This window comes from Schistocerca serialis, chromosome 5 (assembly GCF_023864345.2).
Source record: "Schistocerca serialis cubense isolate TAMUIC-IGC-003099 chromosome 5, iqSchSeri2.2, whole genome shotgun sequence".
Lineage (NCBI taxonomy): Eukaryota > Metazoa > Arthropoda > Insecta > Orthoptera > Acrididae > Schistocerca > Schistocerca serialis.
In genome coordinates, this window is record NC_064642.1 from 380,515,103 (window position 1) to 380,541,777 (window position 26,675).

Here is a 26,675-nt window from a genome sequence, read left to right on the forward strand (position 1 = left end):
AATTAAGACGTTTTTGAAGAAGGAAAATCTCGTCTATAAAAATCAGCATGGATTCCGCAAACAGTCACCTTGTGAAACTCAGCTCGCTCTGTTCCTCCAGGAGACCCATAGCGCAGTGGACAACGGCGCTGAGGTTGATGCCGTGTTCCTTGACTCCCGAAGACATTTGGCACCGTGCTGCACTGCCGTTTAGTGGAGAAATGACCTTACCGAGTATCGGACCAGATTTTCGACTCTATTCGTGACGTCATAGCAGACATAACTTCTAATCGCAATAATGTTGACAGATGAAAAAGTAATTATCGGAGTAACCAAGGAAGTGTGGCAGCACAGTTACTGTTTACAGTGTATATAAACGATCTAACAGAAAGCGTCGGATGCTCTTTTAGACTGTTCGCAGATGATGTTAGTGGTACGAGGCTTGTGGAGTATAATGCAGATGTAAAGTTGGGCGCTGGTGCAGTCACAAGCGTCCCAGAGCTCACGGTTAAGCAGACATTGTTTAACGTCAGGCTCAGCAGCACACGATCAATTCATGTCAGCACGTTAACCATAGGCATTCGAAAATCGGGGCAAGAGAAGGAAATTGATCCCGTCAGGATTCTGGGAGGTACACACTTTATGTTTGTTACAAAACTCTAGAATTTCCAGAAAAGTTTGTCTGCGACTCCTCTGAACCGCAGATTTAGACATACTCAGCCCTAAGGGAAGTGCTGTGGCGTTAGAATTGGCCATGAATTTTCTAGTTGAAACGCAGTTCTCGGAATATTAGACGGCTTCCTTGGCATGGCAGGAAGCACCGTCCTTCAGTTAAGGTGGATACCAAACCCTTCGGAAGCGAAATGAGATCTTTCCTCTGTCACGCACTCGTCCGGGCCTCATCGAGCTCAAGAGAAGGACCGACCCAACACCCGGTGCGAGGATTCCCACAGTTCCCAGCACGTCACAAACATGATGTACCGGGTGATCAAAAAGTCAATATAAATTTGAAAACTGAATAAATCACGGAATAATGTAGATAGAGAGGTACAAATTGACACTCACGCTTGGAATGACATGGGGTTTTATTAGAACTAAAAAAATACAAAAGTTCACTAAATGCCCGACAGATGGCGCTCATCTAATTAGAATAGCAATAATTAGCATAACAAAGTAAGACAAAGCAAAGATGATGTTCTTTACAGGAAATGCTCAATATGTCCACCATCATTCCTCAACAATAGCTGTAGTCGAGGAATAATGTTGTGAACATCATTGTAAAGCATGTCCGGAGTTATGGTAAGGCATTGGCGTCGGATGTTGTCTTTCAGCATCCCTAGAGATGTCGGTCGATCACGATACACTTGCGACTTCAGGTAACCCCAAAGCCAATAATCGCACGGACTGAGGTCTCGGGACCTGGGAGGCCAAGCATGACGAAAGTGTCGGCTGAACACACGATCATCACCAAACGACGCGAGCAAGAGAGCTTTCATGCGTATAGCATTTTTTTTTTTTTTTGATCTAATGAAACCCCATGTCATCCCAAGCATGTGTGTCAATTTTTACCTCTCTATCTACATTATTCCGTGGTTTATTAAGTTTTCAAATTTATACTGACTTTTTGATCACCTAGTATACTGGCCTACCGCTGTCTCGTTCCACAAGGACACCCACTCTCCTTGTTGCACAACGTAATCACAACAGTAATTTACCAATGACTTACTGAGTCTACTTTCAGTTCTACATGGCATAGCTGTTTTTGTACACTATGAACAATAGGTCTATGCTTTACATTAGGTGTGTACACATTTACACCCGAAATGAAACAGCTGAGAATAGAGGGAAAAATTTTGAATTTGAAGTTCGGAAAAGTTTCTTCTCAAGGAATTGGAATCTTCTCATAGTATTTGGAGTACAATACTTCTTAAAGTGCAGTCACTGAGCTGTAAATCGTGCATGGGAGCTCAGTGTCAAACTGAGGCGAAGGAATCGTCTTGGTTCAATATTGTTTCAAGACGATTTTACTGGCCAATTTCAGGATCATTTTTTGAGGACTTGCAGCGTTTAACTGGGCTCTAGATCATACATTCCCCAAAAAAACCAAAAAAGTATACCTTTGAAAACACGTTTTGATCACTACAGTTCTGATGCTGTGTACTGTATGACGACCAAAGGCAAGAAAATAACCCAGTTAGTTCATCGCTTTCGAATAAGCGTTCTTTAAGTTTGTTTCCTGTTTCTCAACTGTCAAGAGAATTCATGTGCATTTCTTGCTGGGTAGTTTTTTTCCTGTCCGACAGAATGTCCTCGATCAGATTGTTTTTTATGTTTCGGCTTTTAAATTTTTATGGTAAACTTAACATTATTTCCATATGAATCAAAATATTGATTTTTGAATGCCTCGCTGGATGACGTAGGCTTTACTCGTAACAAAATGTAATTTCAGATTATTGAATTAGAAAAAAGACATACACGAAGAAGCTATGGGCAAATAAACTTTATTTGGATTAAACTGAAAGATTAAAAGTATAATAATTTAAGCCAAAACAGTGCACGAGTTAGTTGTTGCACAAACTACTATATTACATGGACAAAATACACTGAAGCACCCAAAAGCTGTTACAGGCATGCGCATACAAATACAGAGATATGAAAACAGGCAGAATACGGCGCTGCGGTCGCAACGCCTACATAAGACAACGACTGTCTGGCACAGTTGTTAGATCGGTTACTATTGCTACAATGGCAGGCTATCAAGATTTAAGTGTTTGAACGTGGTGTTACAGTCGGCACACGAGCGATGGAACACCATCTCCGAGGTAGCGACTAAGCAGGGATTTTCCCTTACGACCATTTCACGAGTGTACCGTGAATATCAGAAATCCGGTAAAACATAAAATTTCCGACGGCTGCGACCGGGAAAAGATCCTGTAAGAACGAGACCAACGACAACTGAAGAGATGTGGACTTTCGGAGCCCAAGGCCCACTCGTGTACCCCTGATGACTGCAAGACACAAAGCTTTACGCCTCGCCTGGACCCGTCAAGACTGACATTGGGCTGTTGATGACTGGAAACACGTGGCAAAAGTGTAACCCTTCCGCAGATTGCTGCAGATTTAAATGCTGGGCCATCAACAAGTATCAGCGTGCGAACCTTTCAACGAAACATCGTAGATATCGACTTTCGGGGCCGAAGACTTACCCGTGTACCCTTGATGACTGCAAGACAGAAAGCTTTACGCCTCGCCTGGACCTGTCAGCACCGAAATTGGACTGTTGACGGCTGGAAACACGTTGTCTGGTAGGATAAGTCTCGTTTCAAATTTTATCGAGCTGATAGACGTGTATGGAGACAACCTCATGAAGCAATAGACCCTGCATGTCGGTAGGGGACTGTTAAAACTGTCGGGGGCTCTGTAATCTTGTGGGGCGTGTGCCGTTAGAATGATATGGGACCCCTGATACGTCTCTGACAAGTGACACGTACGTAAACATCCTGTCTGATCACCTGCACCCACTAATGTCCATTGTGCATTCCGACGGACTTGGGAAATTCCAACAGGACAATGCGACACTCATGTCCAGAATTGCTACGCATCGGCTCCAGGAGACTCTTCTGAGTTTAAACAGTTCCGGTGCGCACCAATTCTCCAGACACGAACATTATTGAACATATCTGGGACGCCTCACAACGTGCTGTTCAGAAGAGATCTCCACCCCTTCGTACTCTTACGGATTTTTGGACAGCCTTGTAGGACTGATGGTGTTAATTAGCTCCAGCACTACTTCAGCCATTAGTCTAGTCCATTCTTTGGCTCTTCGCTGTAACTGGTGAATGTGATGAGCAAACTAGGAAAATTGGGATGTGGCCAGAGAGTGAAAGGAGTGAATGGGTGTTGGAGGGGAAGAGTTTTATTAAGTTCGCCTTAGTAGTTGTCAGTTTGTCTGGCTACAACGCCGCAGACCCGGGTGCAGTTCAGGTATTGCCGTGAATCGTTTCCTCGTGTGAGGACTGGAATGCGGTGCAGTCATCCTCTGCTACTAACTGAGGAGTTACTCAAGTGACAAGCAATGGCTGCAAGGTGTCCCTCCAAACGGTATTCTAATAATGCTATTGGCAGAGGATGACGCAGAGCTTTCCTATATTATCTTATCGTGAGAAAATATTAACTGGCTACAGTTACCGTAGCAAGGGTGAGAATGGAACTATATTTGATCACTAAAGATTGTGTCAGGATTCTGTGGTTGGTATTTATGTTTCTGCTGTTATTTGGCCTAAGGAAAACGTCACATTTAATATCATAAGAATGGCATTTCAACAAAGGTTGAATTATTATTATTGTTTTTATTTATTTTCTAATTTTTAGGGTTCGGTACATCAATCAGTAGAGACAGAACCGTTACAGGATCACTATTTTGTTCGTCTACCTGTCCGAGCATTTGAAACACATTTCCTCCGAACGGGTAGACGTACTGAAATTTATGTCACATACTGAGGTCTAAGGTCCCTTGGCGGTATAGAAGATGGATGATTCTAAACCAAGAAGCCGTTTATGTCACATAAACTCATTCATCAAAACGTACTGACACGTTCTGTTGACGTAGAATCACGAAATTTGTAAAAAGCAAGGTTTCACGGTACAGGCCAAGAAAAAAGTTCGAAATTTTTAATTTGTAAATATATCAAACGAAACAAACATTTTTTGTCGTTTGTTATGCGACTGCCTATCCGTTCGTCTGTCCGTCCGCCTGTTAAGACCCTTTTTACTATGGAACGGGTAGACGTATCAAGTTAATATTTATGCCACATACTAATACCTACAGTCCCTTGGCGATGTAATAAATTGAAGTCAAATAAAATAAGTTAATGAAGTCAAAAGATATGGCCATTCATATCACACATTTAGCTATTTGCAAATTCACTCATCAAAAGCTATAGGGTAGTTCCCATTGACCTAGAATTACCGAATTAGGCAAGAAGCAAGGTTTCACAGTACAAGCAAAGGAAATGACCCGAAAATTGTTAGTTTTTGATTATAACATAGGGAACAAAAATATGTTTTTGATTATTTTAGAAAGTACTGCAATTCTTGGGACCGATATCTTGCCAGTATCGATATCTGTAACTGGTAAAAATCGTCGAGATTGTTAATTCCCGAAATCGATGAACTGTCTATATAGATAATTACGTCTGAATGGAACCCTCGGTGCGCGAGTCTTGCTCGCACTTGCCCTATTTTTTTTTTTTCCTTTCCTGCTTTGGACATCGCATTGAAACAGACGATGACACGCGTAAAGCTGAAATACTAAACACCTTTTTCCAAAGCTGTTTCACAGAGGAAGACTGCGCTGCAGTTCCTTCTCTAAATCCTCGCACGAACGAAAAAATGGCTGACATCGAAATAAGTGTCCAAGGAATAGAAAAGCAACTGAAATCACTCAACAGAGGAAAGTCCACTGGACCTGACGGGATACCAGTTCGATTCTACACAGAGTACGCGAAAGAACTTGCCCCCCTTCTAACAGCCGTGTACCTTAAGTCTCTAGAGCAACGGAAGGTTCCAAATGATTGGAAAAGAGCATAGGTAGTTCCAGTTTTCAAGAAGGGTCGTCGAGCAGATGCGCAAAACTATAGCCGCATATCTCTGAAATCGATCTGTTGTAGAATTTTAGAACATGTTTTTTGCTCGCGTATCATGTCATTTCTGGAAACCCAGAATCTACTCTGTAGGAATCAACATGGATTCCGGAAACAGCGATCGTGTGAGACCCAACTCGCTTTATTTGTTCATGAGACCTAAAAAATATTAGATACTGGCTCCCAGGTAGATGCCTTTTTCCTTGACTTCCGGAAGGCTTTCGATACAGTTCCGCACTGTCGCCTGATAAACAAAGTTAGAGCCTACGGAATATCAGACCAGCTGTGTGGCTGGATTGAAGAGTTTTTAGCAAACAGAACACAGCATGTTGTTCTCAACGGAGAGACGTCTACAGACGTTAAAGTAACCTCTGGCGTGCGACAGGGGTGTGTTATGGGACCATTGCTTTTCACAATAAATATAAATGACCTAGTAGATAGCGTCGGAAGTTCCATGCGGCTTTTCGCGGATGATGCTGTAGTATACAGAGAAGTTGCAGCATTAGAAAATTGCAGCGAAATGCAGGAAGATCTGCAGCGGATAGGCACTTGGTGCAGGGAGTGGCAACTGACACTTAACATAGACAAATGTAATTTATTGCGAATACATAGAAAGAAGGATCCTTTATTGTATGATTATATGATAGCGGAACAAACACTGGCAGCAGTTACTTCTATAAAATGTCTGGGAGTATGCGTAAGGAACGATTTGAAGTTTAATGATCATATAAAATTAATTGTTGGTAAGGCGGGTGCCAGGTTGAGATTCATTGGGAGAGTCCTTAGAAAATGTAGTCCATCAACAAAGGAGGTGGCTTACAAAACACTCGTTCGACCTATACTTGAGTATTGTTCATTAGTGTGGGATCCGTACCAGGTCGGGTTGACAGAGGAGATAGAGAAGATCCGAAGAAGAGCGGCGCGTTTCGTCATAGGGTTGTTTGTTAAGCGTGATAGCGTTACGGAGATGTTTAGCAAACTCAAGTGGCAAACTCTGCAAGAGAGGCGCTCTGCATCGCGGTGTAGCTTGCTGTCCAGGTTTTGAGAGGGTGCGTTTCTGGATGAGGTATCGAATATACTGCTTCCCCCTACTTATACCTCCCGAGGAGATCAAGAATGTAAAATCAGAGAGGTTCGAACGCGCACGGAGGCTTTCCGGCAGTCGTTCTTCCCGCGAACCATACGCGACTGGAACAGGAAAGGGAGGTAATGACAGTGGCACGTAAGGTGCCCCCCGCCACACACCGTTGGGTGGCTTGCGGAGTATAAATGTAGATGTAGATGTAGACTAGTTCTATAAAGCAAGAAATACATATTCTTCTTTCTTCTAGAAATTGCCTAAATAAGCTTTTCGTTTTAGAAGACAATTTATCCCTTTAGTTATGTAGAATTACCTTTTTATTTGAATTTTTAAGAATGCATCTTTCATCGCCAATACTGAATTCTGTAAGAGTACCATATATTTTTGGTATTTCTGCGTTACGTCTCTAGAGGAGTTCAGTTTTCGTTTTGCACATCTGTAGTAACTTGCAGACGCCGCAGCTCCATTCCCGCGGCCAGCTGCTCCAACTGAGTGGAAGTTCTTCTTATATCAAATTCACCGTAGAGGTTACCACCTCTCCTCCTCTTTTCCCGGCGGTATATAAAGTGTAGCAGCGGTGGCTGACGTCATCACGTTGCCGCAGTATGTTCGCCTTTCGAGAAACGAGTCCCACGAGATTGACTGGAGATGCACGCCACGCTGTAAGCCCTCCTGGGAAAGCGTTTCTCTTTTGTGGAGAGCTGCCGGTTCCAATCTGAAGCTCAGCACGCAGAACCCTGGCTCGGCTACAACTCTGCGTTGCCAGCGGACGCACGGGTCGCGCACGTGGCCTACTTGTAGCGGTCGATAGTGCATTGTACGGCGGCGCGCCTGGCAACGCGGCTACCCGCCTCTGAGGCTGTTCCCTCCGAGGGAGGGCAGCCTCGCTGCAGACACTTTCATATTCCCATCCGCCAGCACATTCTGTAGTCAGTCCTGCTTTTGAGGGTATCGTAGAGAATGTTTCATTCGTTAGTGCCAAAAATGTTTCGCCTATTCGTGCTAAGCGTTTTCAGTAGTGTGTAATATAAAGAAAATTACACTGCAAAGTCAAAGGATCTGGTACACCTACCTAGTATCGATTAGGGCCCCCGTGACCCTGCAGAAGTGTAGCAGCACGACGTGGCATGGACTCGACTAATGTCTGAAGTAGTGCTGGAGGGAACTGACACCAGGAATCCTACAGGCCTGTCCAAAAATCCGTATGAGTACGAACACGTCGCAAGGCATCCGACATATGCTCAATAATGTTCATATCTGTCGAGTTTGTTGGCCAACGGAACTGTTTAAACGCAGAAGAGTGTTCCTGGAGCAACTATGAAGCAGTTCTGGACGTGTGTGGTGTCGCATTGTCCTGCTGGAATTGCCTAAGTCCATCGGAATGCTCATGAACACAAATGGATGCAGCTGACCAGAAAGGATGCTTACATACGTACCACGTGTCAGAGTCGTATTTAGGCGTATCAGGGGTCCCATGCTATTCGAACTGCAAACGCCCAACACCATTACAGAGCATCCACCAGTTTGAAGAAAAATTGTTCAAATGGCTGTGAGTACTATGCGACTTAACTTCTGAGGTCATCAGTCGCCTAGAACTTAGAACTAATTAAACCTAACTAACCTAAGGACATCACACACATCCATGCCCGAGGCAGGATCCGAACCTGCGACCGAAGCGATCGCTCGGTCCCAGACTGTAGCGCCTAGAACCGCTCGGCCACTGCAGCCGGCCACCAGCTTGAACAGTCCCCTGCTGACATGCAGGTTCCGTGGTTTCATGATGTTGTCCCCATACCCGTACACGTCCATCTCCTCGATACAATTTTAAACCAGACTCGTCCGCCCAGGCAACATGTTTCCAGTGATAACAGTCCACCGTCGGTGTTGACGGGCTCAGGCGAGGCATAAAAGTTTGTGTCTTGCAGTCATCACGGGTACACGAGTGGGCGTTCGGCTCCGAAAGCCCATATCGATGATGTTTCGTTGGATGGTTCGCACGCTGACACTTGTTTAGGCCCAACATCGAAATCTGCAGCAATTTACGGAAGGCTTGCACTTCTGTTACGTTGAACGAATCTCTTCAGTCGTCGTTGACCTCGTTCTTCCAGGATCTTTTTCGGTCGCAGTTATCTCGAAGATTTGATATTTAATCGGATTCCTGATATTCACGGCACACTCGTGAAATGGTCGTACGGTAACATCCCCACTTCACCGCTACCTGGAGATGCTGTGTCGCCGGCCGCGGTGGTCTAGCGGTTCTGGCGCTGCAGTCCGGAACCGCGGGACTGCTACGGTCGCAGGTTCGAATCCTGCCTCGGGCATGGGTGTGTGTGATGTCCTTAGGTTAGTTAGGTTTAAGTAGTTCTAAGTTCTAGGGGACTTATGCCCTAAGATGTTGAGTCCCATAGTGCTCAGAGCCATTTGAACCATTTTTTTGATGCTGTGTCCCATAGCTCGTGCGCCGACTATAACACCACGTTCAAACACACTTAAATCTTGATAGCATGCCATTTTAGCAGCAGTGATCGATCTGCAACTGCACCAGGCACTTGTTGTCTTATATGGGCTTTGCCGACAGCAGCGCCGTATTCTCCTATGCTGCCTGTTTACATATATCTTTATTTGAATACACATGCCTATACGAGTTTCTTTGGCGCTTCAGTGTATTTAACTATACGTATTTTCGTAGCAGATGTGCAGTGTTACTTGGCAGCCTATTTAAATAATCTAACTGCAGGCGTTGGACAAATATAAGCAAATACAGCGAGAAATGCATGCTTGAACATAAATACAGATGCTACACAAGCCTGCATGTTACGCTGTTGTCTTTGACAGCGAACGGCACCTGTGCAGCGTCCTCAGTAGGTTGCAAGTACCTGCCGTGGTGAGAACAGAGTTCTGTGTAGTCGTGAGTGCAATATGTAGAGGCTAAGTGAATGGGAACGTGGGTGAGTTGTTGCTGCTCCTAGGATGGGTGCTTCTGTAAACAAGGTAACCTAGTGCTACAATGACTGAAAGGGAAAGTATCACACTATGAAGTAGTACTCTGAGATTAATCAAACTTTGTGGAGATTTTCATAAATTAACAGTAGTGAATGCTTAAAGTACCATTCCATTTGAAACTGGCACCGATTATCACATTAGCATGAAACTTGATGTTCACAGGTATGAGTACACTCTTGTATTCGTTGTAGCGCTGAAGCAAACACCCTCCGACTGTTATCATGAGCTTTGCTTGCCACACCATGTCAGTTCATAATATATCTTTCATAACGTTTCACTTAGATATACAAATCAAACAAAAATTCTGACACTGTGCCAAATTATTGACCAGAGTAACATGGTTTGTACGGTAGCAGTCTGTTGCACTCCATGTTACTCGTACGTTCTGTATCAGGAAGATGCATGTAACATCATTACCTTTTCTTATGGAGCTGTACAGGGGAGGGGGGGGGGGGGGAAGTGTAATTGAATGTAGCGATATCGATGCCATAGCTGATCATACAAGCTACTGAACTTAATGAACGAAGATTGGTTAATAAACGTTTCTCCTAATAGGTAGTGAGACTTAACAAAATTCCTTACGCGTCTTTGTTATTACTAATCTCTTCGTTTAAGATTTCAGGAATTTATTTTCGCATGGAGAAATTAGGAGTTTGGTGAAGCTGCGAGCGAACCTGCAGACGGTCATTAATTAGTTTCACAAACCCCGCAAAAAAGTCATAGAGCTCTACAATAGTGCGCCCACTGTACTGAGGTAGCTGTATTCCGGCCACCACTTTCTTTACAGTAATTAGAATTTTCACTGCTTAGGCTTTATGGGAACTTCTGAATTGTTTCAGAACTAATTTTAATTCAAAAGTCCAAAGACAATTAAAAACGTAATCAAATTTTTTTATTTCAAATTAATTAGTTTTCTAAGATAGATGACGAAAATTATGAAGAGTGATGACTGGAAGTAGGTATTAAACGATACATATTTCCATCGCACACCACACATATCAGGGGCTTGTCAGGGGACAGAGCTAACGAGTCAAGGACCTGCACATACCTCAATGTGTTGGTGGCATGGCCTGCAGTGTGAGGTCTTGAATTGTCGTGCTGGAATTTTCCATTTGGTAACCTGTTCACAGACGTAAGGCAACAGGGTATACCAGTCTTGCCATGAACTGTCGACCACTTCAACAGATTTTAAATCAGCGTTGTTCTCCAATTAGGTGGCTGAACCTGCTCTTCGGGATCTCCTAGCCAGCAATGCCATACGAATTTACTTTACTGGGGCAACAGCATGGCAAGAAAAGTAGGCACATGTCCATCCAAAAGGGCAACACTAAGACAAAAGCGTAGGGTTATTCGACTGGTTCTGATGAAGAGACGGATTACAACAGCTGGTCACAGGTTAAAGGTAGAGTGTCACCACAAACCATCAGGGACAGATTACTGTGAGCTACATTGAGATCACGAGTTGCCATGCGTCGTTTACAACTGGCACCAAAACACAGACAACAGGGACATGCATAATCTATAGCAAGCGTTAACCGGGGACAATGAGTGGATTCTGTGCCGTCCAATAGCTCTCCAAGCCACATTCGCACGAATTGGAGACGTATGGCTCTCGAGAATATCTTCTTTCTGTGACCTCTCACCATATCGTCTACGGACATGCTGGCTCCAATCTGATCTCCAAAGACAGACGCGAGACTCATCGCTGAACAGCGCAGAAACCACTCAGTGACCCGGTTGATGTTGGCTCTAGATCATGCGTGGTTCTATTGTCTATTTTTTGGTGTCATCTGTAAACGACACACAGCAATTCGAGATCTCAACCCAGCTTCCAGTAGTCTGTTCCTGACGCTCCTCGGTCGCACACTGCCTGCAATTTCTGTCGGGATTTCAGATGTTGTATCCATCTATTCATTAGAGCCATTCATAAAATCTTGCGCTCTTCTCTTGGTGTACTCGTTCTGAACAGACCCGTGCCTATTCTTGTAGCCATAGAGTTGCACTAGTAAAGTCGTATGGCATTTTTGGCTAGCAGATCCCTTAGGGCATGTACATCTGTCTAATTGGAAAGGTTTTTATGTCCTTTCCGCTCAATGGCACCTTTCCTTCGTGAAATGTGAGTTTTTTTTTATTAGTGATCTGATGACTGCAGCTGACTGCAGTGAGTGTGCGTAGTGCCGTGTCATGTGTATTGGGTGATGATAAGAAAAGTGAGAGGGTGGAACCTGGTGTCGGAATATGGCACTCCATTCTAATAGCACCAACGGGCCTATATATCGGAAGGATCGCCATCAGCGGCTTCATACGCTCTTACTTCAGGAGCTACTGCGGAGAAGTTTGAAATTTAGCACAGGACATTGACACGACGTCTGGTGATCAGGATCATTACGCCACCATCCCTCCTCCCTTTTGGGCGTAAACGCAAAGTAGCCAACACCACGTGGTGTACCTAGGCGGTTACCCATCGAAGCATTGATCAGACCTGGCATTGCTTAACTTCAGCGACCTGACAAGAGCTGGAGTATTCAATGAGACAACGCCGCTGACACAGTTACCCAATCATCTCGTCACCTCTTGTCCTGCGATCGTTGTAGTACAGGCAACTGTCTGTGTGATTTATAGTACGATGTTCCTATGTCGATGAGTCAGCCTCTCACGAAGTCCGAAAGAAGGCGACAAGCTTCGTGAGCACGTCCTCAGGGTGTGCTGCGTTGCGTGTTCAGCCTGAAGAATTCCAGTAAAGTTAGACATGCCCGACAGCCTTCATATAGTCATACTATTCTTCACAGGTAGGAATTCTTTTATATACGCTGAAAATACTGAAAATAAGCTCGCCTGATGATGAAATTTTGATCAATATATCCCGCAGGGACGGAACTAGTGGAGAATCATTTTGGTACCGTATGGTTAAGGTGTTCGTTGTATGATACTTTCAGTTCCCGTCAGTGTATAACGTCAACAGAAGAATGTGAATATAACTTAAATGCTCCTATAAGAGAGGGGAGTAACACCAAAAGGATTGTATGTACGTACCACCATGGTGTTCTGCAGGTCCTTGGTGAAGTAGCGGTTCTGGTGGGCGTTCGCAGCGGCTATGCTCAGCAGGTAGTCGTTACGCGCCCCTGTAGACTTTTCTTCCAGCTGCTCGCGTTTCGATGAGACCTGCAGAGGAACAAAGAATGTTACCAGCCAGGATGCTCTGACAGAGGAGTGATAGTTATACCGCATAGAAGATTTGCAGCTTCGACAGCAGGCCGAAGTAACAGACCCGGAAATTGATTCGATAACTGCCAAATTGTCGACAGCAGGTCGAAAGAACAGACGCGCATATTGATGCACTAACAGCCAGAGTGTATTGACTGCGCATCAAGAATTCGCTGCTCTAAGTAGCGAGCTGTTTAAGGAGCCAGTTACCAGTCTATAGAATTCGAAGTCTTGGTCACGTTCTAGTGTCACGTTCTAGTTTATATGGAGAGATAACCTGTTTCAGCTCAGACGTAACAGAAAATCAGCGGCTTTCAGGAAGCGTACACGGTTACCTGTTCGAAAAGAGTTCACGGAAGAGTAAAACTGAGTAGAGAAACATTTGACATGACATTGAATAATGTAGACTGCACTGTCTACAAAAGCCACAGCCAAACATCCTCTAGTACTCTTTCAGATTCCAAGGCACTAAGTCAAACATTGAACTTCAAATTCTCAGTCGACGCCTCATTTTCTGTAAATGGTTTCTATGATTTCGAGTATCATTCAAAGGCGCGTTAATGTTTGTCTAATCCGTTTTATTTAGACAAATCATTTCACATAACATTTAACCAAATTTTTAGTGTTGGATATGATACTGTTGTAATTAAAATAGCTAGTAGGCCTTGAAGTTTTTGGTTGGTTGGTTTGGGGAAGGAGACCAGACAGCGTGGTCATCGGTCTCATCGGATTAAGGAAGGATTGGGAAGGAAGTCGGCCGTGCCCTTTCAGAGGAACCATCCCAGCATTTGCCTGGAGTGATGTAGGGAAATCACGGAAAACCTAAATCAGGATGGCCGGACGCGGGATTGAACCGTCGTCCTCCCGAATGCGAGTCCAGTGTCTAACCACTGCGCCACCCCGCTCGGTTTGAAGTTTTTGATACTTCACTTACGTAGCTAGCAGCAGCAGCTGTTCATGAAGAATTTCAATTTTCCCTCAAGCGACTAAGTTTTTCTTTATTACTTTGATTTCTTTCAAAAATTATATCTTTCCTATGCTCATTTCCCACTCCTCGTTTTGCTACGAATATTCAGACAAAAACTTTCCCTCAAATCGCCAATTAAGTTTTTCTTTATTATCAAGTTTACTTTCAAGCATTTAAATCTTTATTTACGATATCTAGATATCACGCTGGTCAATTTGATACCCCATTTGTTCATTCGACCACTGTTCGTTTGGCTACGAAAATTCGGACAAAAATGCATTGTGTAATTTTCCCCAAAATCGTTAGCTACGCTTTCCTTAATTACGAAGAATACTCCGAAGCAGTTAAATATGTTTTACAAAATTAGACTCGCTAATCATTCCGACACCTCATTTGTCTATTCCCTTCTTCGTTTGGCTGGTAGCGTTCAGCGTACACTGCTATATCTGTGGTTGTAGTTCTGTGACATTCGCCGTAAAATGACATCATATGTAGTTTTTCTTCATTACTGAAGATCGGTATATCGACGAGACGACCGAAAACGTCACAAGCCATACCAAAACAGGGAAAGCACTGCCCGAAACGTATGTGGAATGCGTCGCAGAGTGTTTTTCTGTTTGCCACCGACAGCAGTACAGCAGGCCCGAGAAGGAGACGCTAGTAGACTAATCAGCGTAGGTAGAATGTGCGTACTCATGAGGTCTGTCTGCATCAAACTGCACTACTGTGCAGGCAACCCTTGCCCTGCGCATTACGGCAGAAACCGCGGCGACGTTGACATGCTTTAAAGCGCAGCATTTCAGTATGTACGATGTTTAGAACGGTGAAACCAAGTCTGCCATTACTAACTGCACCTCTAGTTTTCATTTCTACAGAAAAAAATACACGTGCCTTTTAGAAACACTTAAATTGGTGTTGAAAGTGGTGTTCGTTGACCTCTGTGGATCATGCATTCCTGCCCGTCGTGTGAGCTCTTGACATAGGTACAGGTACATCCCTGGCCGATTGAATTTTTCACATTTTGTTTCCTTTCGGAAATGCAAGAGGTGGCAGAGCTAGGTGGGAAACGCTGTATTCATGATATTTGCTTCCTACGGAAAGATATTGGAAAGCATACAAAGAAAACTTTTTATTTTGCACCATTCGATGGAGTTTAGTATTACATTGAAATAAGTTTTTTAGATCTCGTTTCGTACTGAAATAAACACTGTACTGACAACAACAGAAATGGAGAAGAATAATGAGTCAGTTACTAAATACGAAAAAAGTTTGGTTCAACAATGGTTTGCACAAGAAGAAGAGATGTTCACAGAGGAGATCGTTTCGCAAGGTATCCCATGAGGAATGGTCAATATTCATAAATAAGACAGGATCTATCATTCGAAGAGAAAAATTATAGTAAACAACTGCTCTAAAATAGATACCTTAAAGATCTCTGAGCACTTCTTCATCTTCGCAGCTGTGAAACATAGCTCTTCTTTTGGGTCATCAGTCTTCTGATGGGTTTGATGAGGGTCGTCACGAATTCCTCTCCTGTGACAACATCTTCATTTCAGAGTAGCAGTTCCAACCTACGTCCTCAATTATTTTCTGGATGCATTCCAGTCTCTGTCTTCCCCTACAGTTTTTTATCCTCTACAGCTCCCTCTAGTACCATGGAAGTCATTCCCTCATGTTTTAGTAGATGTCCTATCATTCTGTCACCTCTCCTTATCAGTGTTTTCCACATACTCCTTTCCTCTCCGATTCGTCTTTAGTACCATATCTCAAATGCTTCGATTCTCTTCAGTTCCGGTTTCTTCACAGTCCATGTTTCACTACCATACAACGCTGTACTCCAGACGTACATTCTCAGAAATTTCTTCCTCAAATTAAGGCCTATATTTCATACTAATAGACTTCTTTTGGCCAGGAATGCCCTTTTTGCTATTGCTAGTCTGCTTTTGGTGGCCTCCTTGGTTATTGTACTGCGTAGGCAGCTGAATTCCTTAACGTCATCAATTTCGTCACCATCAATCCTGATGTTAAGTTTCTCGCTGTTCTCATTTCTGCTACATCTCATTACTTTCGTCTTTCGTCGATTTATCCTCAGTCTATATTCTGTGCTAATTACATCGTTCATTCCATTCAGCAGATCGTGTAATTCTTCTTCATTTTCACTCAGGTTAGCAATATCATCAGCGAATCGTATCATTGATATTCAATTTTAATTCCACTCCGGAACCTTTCTTTTATTTCCATCGCTGCTTCTTCGATGTACTGATTGAACACCAGGGGCGAAAGACGACTTCCCTGTCTTACATCCTTTTTAATCCGAGCACTTCGTTCTTGGTCGTCTACTCTTATTATTCCCTCTTGGCTCTTGTACGTATTCTATATTACCCGTCTCCCCCTGTAACTTACCCCTGTTTTTCTCAGAATTTCGAACACTTTGCACCGCGGTGGTCTAGCGGTGCAGGCGCTCAGTCCGGAACCGCGCGACTGCTACGGTCGCAGGTTCGAATCCTGCCTCGGGCATGGATGTGTGTGATGTCCTTAGGTTAGTTAGGTTTAAGTAGTTCTAAGTTCTAGGGGACTGATGACCTCAGATGTTAAGTCCCATAGTGCTCAGAGCCATTTGAACCATTTGTGTGGATGATATTTTTCCGAAAGTCAGATGGTATGTTGTTGGACTCATACATTCTGCACACCAGTGTGAACAGTCTTTTGTTGCCATTTCCTCCGCTCTTCTAATGAACAAATACTCATAGCTCTTAAGGTATACATTTTAGAGGCAATGTTTACTAGACATCTTGTCCTTATTTTGGCCCATTCTACATCCTACCAAAGTATGGAAAGCAAAGAGTTTCCAGCAGGAGAGTCTGGTGTTATAGTACCTAAGATGAAGAAGGCTAATAGCTCTTAAGGTATGCATTTTAGAGCCCATGCTTACTACCCCTTTTTTATGGGAATAATCATTGAGTATTGTTCTCCTGGGACACTCTATATTTTTAGTCATTATGTGAATGATATGAAACCCCTCAAATATGAATTTTTCTGAGGGAAGCATCACTTACCTTTGCACTGTTCTTCTGAAGTGATGTAATTGACTGGAAGAACGAACCCTTCTTTTTCTTTAACCTGGAACATACAAAAAAGTGCAGTTAGAAATCACTCACATAAATATAACTCTGGCTACTATGGCACTACTAATTTTCTCTATGACGCTCCTACGTAGAGACTTAAAAAAAAAGTTACACACTCCGTCCCATGCGAAGACCATTGTACAGTAACGGTGGCACATTGTTAGAAAAGAGTACATGTTCTGGGTTTCCTGCAGACACAGTTTGTAACACAACACAGTGCCCACATATAAATTTTTCCAGCTTGATCAACTATGTACATTTAAATGAAGTGTGTAAATATGTTGTGTGTATTATTATTATGTATGTATGTTTTAATAATTTCCTGCGTGAAAAATAACCAATTTAAGAGTCGGGCATTGTTGGTCAGTTGGTAAGGAGAACCGGTTAGCAGCGAGTGAACGGGTTGGACGCAAAGGAGGAATTCTGCTGCGAGAGGGCGTAAGACTTGTTACACTGCAAGATCCTACGTACAGCATGGCCAGGCATAATGTGGAGAAGTAATTGGTCACAGCGCAAAAATCGAGGATAACCAGCAGAGCGGTGGTGGCCCAAAGCTAGTGGTGGTGAAGAGCTTATGTACGTACATTGTCGTTGTGTAATGGACATTGCCGAGCCGGCCGCACAGTTGTTACGTTAGACCCGAACAGATTATAATTTAGAATTGTAAAAGGCTTGCCATTGTTAGTTGCGAATCGTTCAATAACAAGTACTAAGTAACTTTTGTGCGTTGAGGTGTGTAATCCTCAGTAACAACTGAGGATCCTATCCATAATTAACTGAGTGTATGGTTAATGAACTGAAGTTATCGGATAACAAAGTGAAATTTATCGAACTGATAAACGTTTAAATGAAAGTGAACAAAAAAGTCAGGTTTTTTATTTGCTATTTAAGTGTTGTTTATTGATAAATAATTTGAGAAACCAATATACAATAGTTAACAATATTTCATGTTCAGACAATTTTGTGTGAGAAGTAATTTATGTAACAAAAAGTTAGTTTTTTGGACTTGCACTTAACAGTGATGATTATTGACAAGTAATATGACAAAGCAGTATATTTAACAATACTTCATGTTCAGACAATTTTGTATGAGAAGTAATTTAAGTAACAATAAGTCACAGTAGTGAACTCCATAATCATTTTAAAAAACAGTTGTTAATGTAAAACAGTCAATTTAAATAGTAAAATTATTCTTTTCGAAATGTTTATCTTTTGCAAAACAGTCCAATAGCAATTAACATTACAGTGAGAAATGCAGTTCAGTTGTTACGCAATTGGTAGTGCAAAGAACTAGTAATTAATTTCATGAAGAAGTTGCAAGTTTGCTTGAGCCGTGTTGCGGCTCGCGTTGGTGCTTTGTAGGTTTCCATCCTCCGTTGGAGACCAGACCGTATCGTTCAGTTGACATGGTTGCGATTCTTTCTCTTCTTCTTGTGTTGACTGGCGCCACTTCGTTTCGCAAGCGTTGCCTGTCCGCTAATGGCAGCAGCGGCGGTTATCGATATGTAGTTACGGTTGCCCTATCTTTGTGGCGACGTCGTCGTTTTTCCGGGTCGTCTGAGTGTGGAGTTAGTTGGGGACTGAGGAGGAGCCAGGTCTGCGCAGTGCGGCAACACGCCGGGACCACTGGCGGCGCGCATGGACTGCCGGATCTAAGGGCTGTTGTCACGAGGGTGCACGACCTCGTTGTAAACCGGATGCTGCAAGCTTTAAGACGAGAGCACTTGAGTTCAAGTAGGGAAACCCCCACCATTATGATATCTCGCGATTTTCCAGTGACTTGGGTCGTGTTGCTGTTCGTAGTGTCGCCGAGGCGAAGAGCAGCGAGTGGAGTGCTTGGAGAAGGTGAATCTGATTAGCTTTCGTCGACTTCTTATTAGTATTTACTGCGTTCAGCTTGTTACAATTTATTAAGCTCAACCAGTGGTATTTTTCCTGCCTGGTGGCCGCTATCGCCCCAGTTACCTGCCCTGGGGGTTTGTAACGGCAGTGTAGGTTTCCACGCCTTGCCGTTGCTGTCTGGTAAGGCGTGTAGTTGACAGCTTTCTTGATTTTAGGCCGGTTGGTGATTTTTCTACTCTGGTTGTAGTGATTCCTTTGTCGTTCCGTGCACTCGAAACACAGTATTCTCGGGGTGTAGTGCAGACCGCCGGTTCCGGCTTTGGCGTATTGTTTCATTTGGTTTGTCGGGCGTCAGGTAGCTTCAGCAAGTTGTCATTAGTCATTCGTTAGGCTACCACTAGTCTGAGTTACCATCTTGTGAAGTGAATGCAACGCTTGCCTGCCTATCTCATCGCTCGCAAAAGTGTTTGTTCTCAGAGATCGATTCCTGGAGCACCATCTGCAACTGGTCCTTGTGTTTTAATATTGTATTATTTATTATAATACCTTGTAATGCCTACATTAAACGTTATGTATGCCTAGTTAATAGTTCCGGTTGCCTTCTGGAATAAATCTAGCGCTGTAAGGGTTGTGTTACAAGGTTTACCATCATTTTATTTCACCCGTATGTTGATCAGTTGCATGTTTTCTTTTCTTTTTCTTTTTTTTAAATTAACCTTGCTATTGTGTTTTACAGCAGGTTTCTAAATTTTTTTATATAATTGCCGTTCCTGTCGTGTAAGGCCTTCAGCTATAATTGTGGTTATTTTCCTTAAAATCTAATTTTGTACTGGAATTTTTTTTAGCAGTAAGCCTTAAAACCTTATTTACTGCCATGTCTGGCGTCTGATGCCTTCTGCTGTGTTTGTGGCTACTTACCTGTAACATTTTAATATTTGGAAGTTGTAAGTTGCAGCCAGTTCTTAAAAATCTTAATTTATTGCCACTCTTGGCGTATAAGGCCTTCAGCCGTGATCACAGTTACTTGTTTTTAAAACATTATCTGTTGTATCTGTATTTTATGGTGATTTGCTTAAATTGTGACACACTGAAAACACCATTATTTTACACAGTTCTTCATTCCTTCAGTAATAAAGTGTGGTTTTTTTAAATATATTGTTGAGTCTGGAATTACTGGTTTAAATTAAATGTGTATAATTGTAAAAGGCAACCAATAGTAACTGACTACGGCCCCGTCCACAATCGTAACCGAATCCTGTCTTTCCCTGACTACCAGGTTTCATTGCTTTTGTCCATGACTTAAATTTTTCTAAGTGATCATTATGTTTTGATAATGGGGCGAGTCAGTGCCTTTGTGAGTGTCCACGCCTGCCAACATGCTACAATAATAAAGAAATTTATTTCGAAGTCGAGAGTTTTAAATAATTTCGCTCACACTAATTGAGCTGGCGAACGTTTATTTACAGTACTTTTCAAACAGAGTCAAAATTAATTCATAATTGTGGACCAAAATTTCACTAGTCAGTTTCCGTATTATTTTGTATATTTTTTATTTCTGCCGATCATTATTGTGCGAAGTAAATTGCACAACAGCGACCGCGTTATGAAAGCACCTGACTTCTTCTTGGGATTCGATCCCGTACCCCAAAATAATATCAAACCATTAGCAACATGGTAATTGTTTAATTAGTCATCCACCATGCTGGTGTTATACGGAGGGACGTTGAGTGTTTGTAAACGGTTTACATGTTCCGTGAAGAAATCTTGAGTTTCACTCCTCAGTCTCCGAGTCTATCTGATACCTTTAATTACTTTTGAGTTTCAATTTACAACGTGGATGAGGAGTGTGTGGACAAAAACAAAGTAAACAGGGCAAACAACGGCTAACAGTTAATTAATACCCAGTGCACCAGAAATGTCTTATTTTGAAAGTAGTATACAACATCTAATCTAAGACACCTATACATATAAATGCTATGGACAATTCACTCAAAAACTTATCGGAAATTGCCTATAATAATGCTAGTCGATGAAATCTAGAAACAGACAAGTCACGCTTGGATGTATAAAGATTGCATTATAATAGGTGAAGAACTGTGGAAATTGCCGTTATTCAGCAGTGGATGCAAAGTCGATCTGATTATGCTTATGGCAAACACTCAGTGATTAGTCGGTTATGACATTGGACAAATAAGGACAATCAGAGCAAATACTGAGTGGAACCATCAGTCAGCAGGTAGTGAACATCCGACCGTGTGGGAGTGATGAAATCCTTTTTCAGTCTATATCTTTTAACTTATAAAAATCATCATATTCATATGTATGTATGTTCCACAGACCCTCCTAAACCAATGGATCTATTTCAACCAAACTTGGTACACATTTCAGTTACTATGACGAAAAAAACACTGTGGTTGTAAACACATTTCAGTTACTATGCAGAGAAAAGCACTGTGGGTGTAAAGAATACCTACACCCTACGTGGGTAGGGGCGGGGTGATGGTTCAGATGGCTCTGAGCACTATGGGACTCAACATCTTAGGTCATAAGTCCCCTAGAACTTAGAACTACTTAAACCTAACTAACCTAAGGACGTCACACACACCCATGCCCGAGGCAGGATTCGAACCTGCGACCGTAGCAGTCCCGCTGTTCCGGACTGCAGCGCCAGAACCGCTAGACCACCGCGGCCGGAGGGCGGGGTGAAAAATGGGCTGACACGGAAACATAATCCAGAAAAGTCTGCAGTAATTTCATCCATTTTTTATGTATGACTCAAATTTGTATAGAATTGCAGTGGAAGTATCATATCCCTCCCACACTAAGGGCTGGGCTGGAGTTGACTAGATATGACATGTAAAAATCTGTATATCTATATGTTTCATAGAAACGGTATGTATTTATGTTACACATCTCCTCCCAAACCACCTGATCGACAGTTAACCAAGTATCACTTATTCTCTGGAAGGAAGCACTGTGAGGGTAAGAAGCACCTACTTCCCATGGGACAGAGGTGCCACTGAAAATGGGGAGAGGGGGAAGGAGATGAACAGAGAGTGGGGAGCAGGCGGAGATGGGCAGAGGGGAGGGAGGGATGGACAGAGAGAAGGTGAGGACGAGACGAACAGAGAGAGGGTGAAGAAGAAAAGAGAGAGGGAGGAGGGAAGACGGACAGAAAGAGGACAAAGAAGAGAGTTGGAGACGGAGGGAAGAGATTGACAGGGAGAGGAGGGAAGAGGGGATGAACGGAGAAAAGGTGGAATTGAAGATAGGCAGTTGGAGGAGGAGGGGATTGACAGAGAGAGGGGAGCGATGATGGGGAGGGAAGAGAGGGTTGTGTAGGTGCAGGTGGAAGATGGATAGGGGTAGTGAGCAGGCAAAAAAGGAAGAGGGTGTGAGGAGGCAGGTTAAAGAGGGAGAAGGTGTAAGGTGAAAGAGGTCAAGTGTATGAGGAGGCCAGTGGAAGAGGGACAGGTTGTGATTACGCAACTGAAAAGGTTCACAGTGCGAGGAGGCAGCTGGATGAGGGACAGCGTGTGAGGAGGCAGGTAGAAAATGTACAGCAGGTGGTTCAGGTGAGAGAGAAATAGAAGGGAAAAAGTAAATTAGGGGAGAATTCAGATATATATGTGTGTGTGAAAAATATTTGGTATATGTGTTTACGGGAGAAGCCGTGGTAAAAAGCTAATAATCGATAACGACCGATATTTGTATGGAATTCACATATTTTAGAAATTCTCGACTCACTGGTGAGAACCCTAGGATGCGAGGTGGGGGTGGAAAGACAAGCGTCATATCAGCATATCTCTTTATCGCCTGAAGGAATTTCAACTAAACACAGCAAACACATAACTTACTGCTTGGAAAAATTACTGTGACAGTAAGACATCCCAAGTAGCCCTAAGGGCGAGGGCCGGGATGCAAAGGGATGATGTAAAAGCATAACTCAGGAACGAGTGGAACAATTTCAACCAAACTTGTTATATACTTTGCGCATTATTTGTGTAAAAATGTTGTGCGAATAAGATACCTGTATTACCCCTTATGAATAAGGCTGGGGATGGGAAGAGGTGCCGCATAAAAATATTAGAAAACAACCTGTTGCTGTTTCTCTTCCAACTTAATTGGCTTGGTATACTTTAAAAGTATGAAGAGAAATTTCTCTCTTATTTGTGCAACATTCAGGTTACAAGAATGAGCACTACAGTGTACTACAGTGCCAAAGATCACGTCACAAGTCTTGACTATTCATTAAGTCCAGACTCTTGCAACAAACAAAAATCAAGGAAAGAAAGAATGTGAGAGAATATTCAGAAATAAGATGAAATACTTAACCTATTTTAAATGAGAAAAGTATTTGTTTTGTTTTCACAATTGAAGAGACTGTTCCTTACCAGCCTGTGTGTGTGTGCAATACATGTGACGTACGCGCACCTGGACGAAGGCGCTAGCAATAAACTAATGTTTTATAAAGGGCGGGCTACAGCATAATACAGGACAATACCCTGAACTCACAAAGTTTGGAATCTTAAAGAGAAGTCTTAGTTAACAGACTACATACACACGCCGGAAGCCACTGTACGATTTTAACGAGGGTACCCTGTACCACCATTATTCATTTACTGTCCTGTTCCACTCGCAAATATAGAGAGGGAAAATGATTATTTATGTGTCTCCGTGTGAGCCCTAATTCCTGGTATGTTATCTTCGTTGTCCTTACGCAAAATGTATTTTGGCGGCGGTAGAATCGTTCTGCAGTCAGCTTGTAATGCTGGTTTTCTAAATTTTCTGAATAGAGTTCCTCGAAAAGAACATCGCCTTCCATCCAGGGATTCTCATTTGAAATCCTATAGCATTCCAATGCACTTGAGGTGATAGATTTGTTAGCGGTAGGTTCGAACAATCCCAACATTCTTTCTTTTCTTCAATTATTTGTTGGATGTATTCCAATCTCCGGTTCCCCAAGAGTTGTTGCCCTCTGCGGTTCCTTCATATACCGTGGAAGTTATTCTCTGGTGTCTTAACAGAATTCCTATCATCATGTCCCTTCTTTTGGTCAATGTTTTCCTTATATTCCTTTTTTCGACGATTCTGCGGGGAAGTTCTATCTCTACTGGCTTATCACTCATTTCCTGCATTCTTCATTGCCACGACATTTTAAATGCTCTGTTTCGAGTTTCTCATAGCCCTTGATACATCTCCATACACTTTTGTGCTCCAGACGTAGATTCTCAGAAATATACGAGAGTCATTCTGAAAGTAAGGAACATTTGTTTTTCTAGATATTGTTCTTCAAGGTTATTTTTGTTGTGTTCTTCAGTTCGAGAACTAATCTGATACAGCTCTCCACACTAGTCTATCCTGCGTAAGTCTCCTCATCTCTCCATAACTAATGCAAGCCGGCCGAAGTGGCCGAGCGGTACTAGACGCTACAGTCTGGAGCCGCGCGACCTCTACGGTCGCAGGTTCGAATCCTGCCTCGGGCATGGATGTGTGTGATGTCCTTAGGTTAGTTAGGTTTAAGTAGTTCTAAGTTCTAGGGGACTGATGACCTCAGAAGTTAAGTCCAATAGTGCTCAGAGCCATTTGAACCAACTAATGCAAACTACATCCATTTGAAACTGCTTACTATATTCATGCCTAGATCTTCCTTTACAAGTTTACCGCTCAGACTTCCTTTCATTACACAACTGACAATTTGTTGATGTCTCAGCATGTTTCATATCAACTTATCCTTCTTTTAGCCTAGTTTTTCCATAAATTTCTTTTTTCCCAATTCGATTAAGTACCTGCTCATTTATTATTCGGTCTACTCATCTAATCTTCGGTAGTCTTCTATAACACCACATGTCAAAAAGAAGATAGCTTTCTTGTCTGAACCACTTATCAACCACGTTTTGCTTCCGTACAAGGCTACACTCCAGACAAATGCCTCTTTTTATAGAAAAGCTTCCCTTGCTATTGCTAGTCCGTATTTCATAATCTCAATACTTCGGTCATCATCAGTTATTTTATTGCCCAAATTTCAAAACTTATCGGCTGTTTTTTGTTTCTCATTTCCAAAAAGTTTTCCTTCAACATCACCCGATCTAATGCGATTACAACCAATTACCCTTGTTTCACTGTTGTTGGTGTTCTCCTCTATCAAGATAATGAAAGGGAAAATTATTTAATATCTAAATTTGATATTTGAATTTAAACATTTGTCGCAGCACTCTAGAGGTCCTAAGACTTCTGCATGTTCAGTTGCCGGCCACTTGTTTAACCTGTCACTAACGTCCTCTTTCAGTTTTTTTTTTTTTCATTTCAATAGTGCTTCCCGCATAACAGATCAAGAAATTTGGGTAAATGATGGTAATCACTGGGAGTCAAGTCCGAGCTATAATGTGGATGTTACGAAACTGCCCACCTCAACTGCCGAAGCAAATCCTTCGGCTTCGTAGAATGCGGTAGAGCGTTGTCGTGAAGAAGCACAATGCCGCTGGACAACAATCAACACCGTTTGTTTTGAATGACGTGGCGTATCCATGCGTGGTCTAACAGTAGGCCGCTGCATTAGTAGTCTCCCTAGTAGGCATTACGTCGATGAGCGGGACGCCTTTTCGATCCCAAAACACTATGTCCACAGCCTTACTAGTACTCAGAATTCTGTTTTGGCTTTTTTTCGGGGGGAGGAGGGGGGGGGGCGCGGAGGCGAGGTGCGGAGGGATCGTGAACGATGCCATTCCGTAGACTGGTACACTATTTCTGGACTTTTATGCCGCACTCAGGTCTCGTCACCAGTAACAATGCGGTTCAAAAACTCGCCATACGCATCGTACCGAGTGAGAAAAGTAAGAGCACCTCTCATTCATATGAATGTGACTTAAGGTGTTCTAAATGCTTGCGAATCGTATAACGGAGCGAGTATTGCGTACCAGCCTGTTATTCACCTAGGAAACAACCTGAAAATCACATCCGGGTTGGCCGGCACCATAACCAGGGTGTCCAGCACACCGGTCCTCGTCGTTAATACGCCGGGCGGATTCAATGCGGAACTGACACACGTCCCCGTCTCAGAAGCGGCGCCTGAACAGGCACAGCTAACCGGTCGGGTAATCTCCCTACAACATTTCTAAAGAGAGTAGACCAGGATGATGTATTTAAGACAAGTCTTGTGATATCTGAAGAGGCAAGCTTTCCTCTGCAGGGTCTTGTCAATAAACAAAACATCCTATATTTTTCGACACAAAGTATAGCGCATAGTACTGGTATAGTATGACGGGCGACAACCATGTTGGTATCCCACCACTGTCAGGGACGTCTCTAGGCAGGTCTTCGCTGGTTATCAGGGGTCATTTCGAAACGGGACTCATCACTGAAGACAGTTCTACTCCAGTCAATGAGATTTCCGGCCGAATGTTCCCGACACCACTGCAAAAGGGCTCGTAGGTGTACAGAGGTCAAAGGCAGTCGGCCCAAAGGGGGCCGTGCGCTCAGACCCTCTTCTGTTAGTCGTCTATTTATGGCCCTTGTGGTCAGCGCTCTGAGTGCCTCAATGACGCTTGCTCGGTCCTCTCGTTCTGCCGTCTCTCGAGGTCGACCGCTTCTTTTTGACGCTGTGTGCGGCCGTGGTTCACCCATTCCTGCCACCACCGTCGAATAGTGGCATTGTTCCTATTGAAATTCGGATCAATTCGCCGACTACTACAACCGGCTTCTTTGAGCCCAACTACGCGCCCTATCTCAAATGTTCACATCTGCGTATATTGTTCACACACATGTCTGCGAGGCGTAGTTACTGTCCAGTTGCGTACACGGAACAAAAGTTGCAAAGACTTTATGCCCCTGGT

The 26,675-nt window shown here is 43.1% G+C and overlaps 1 protein-coding gene across 1 annotated transcript in view; it reads right to left on the bottom strand.

Annotated features, from left to right (window-relative positions):
- The window catches only part of LOC126481954 (protein nervous wreck), a 724,156-nt gene that overhangs the window by 186,644 nt on the left and 510,837 nt on the right, over positions 1-26,675 (bottom strand). Inside the window, exons 7-8 of the mRNA XM_050105913.1 lie at positions 16,933-16,996; positions 12,739-12,867 (exon numbers count right to left, since the gene is read on the bottom strand). Of these exons, the coding sequence (XP_049961870.1) occupies positions 12,739-12,867; positions 16,933-16,996 (193 nt within the window). The remainder of the gene's footprint in view (positions 1-12,738; positions 12,868-16,932; positions 16,997-26,675) is intronic.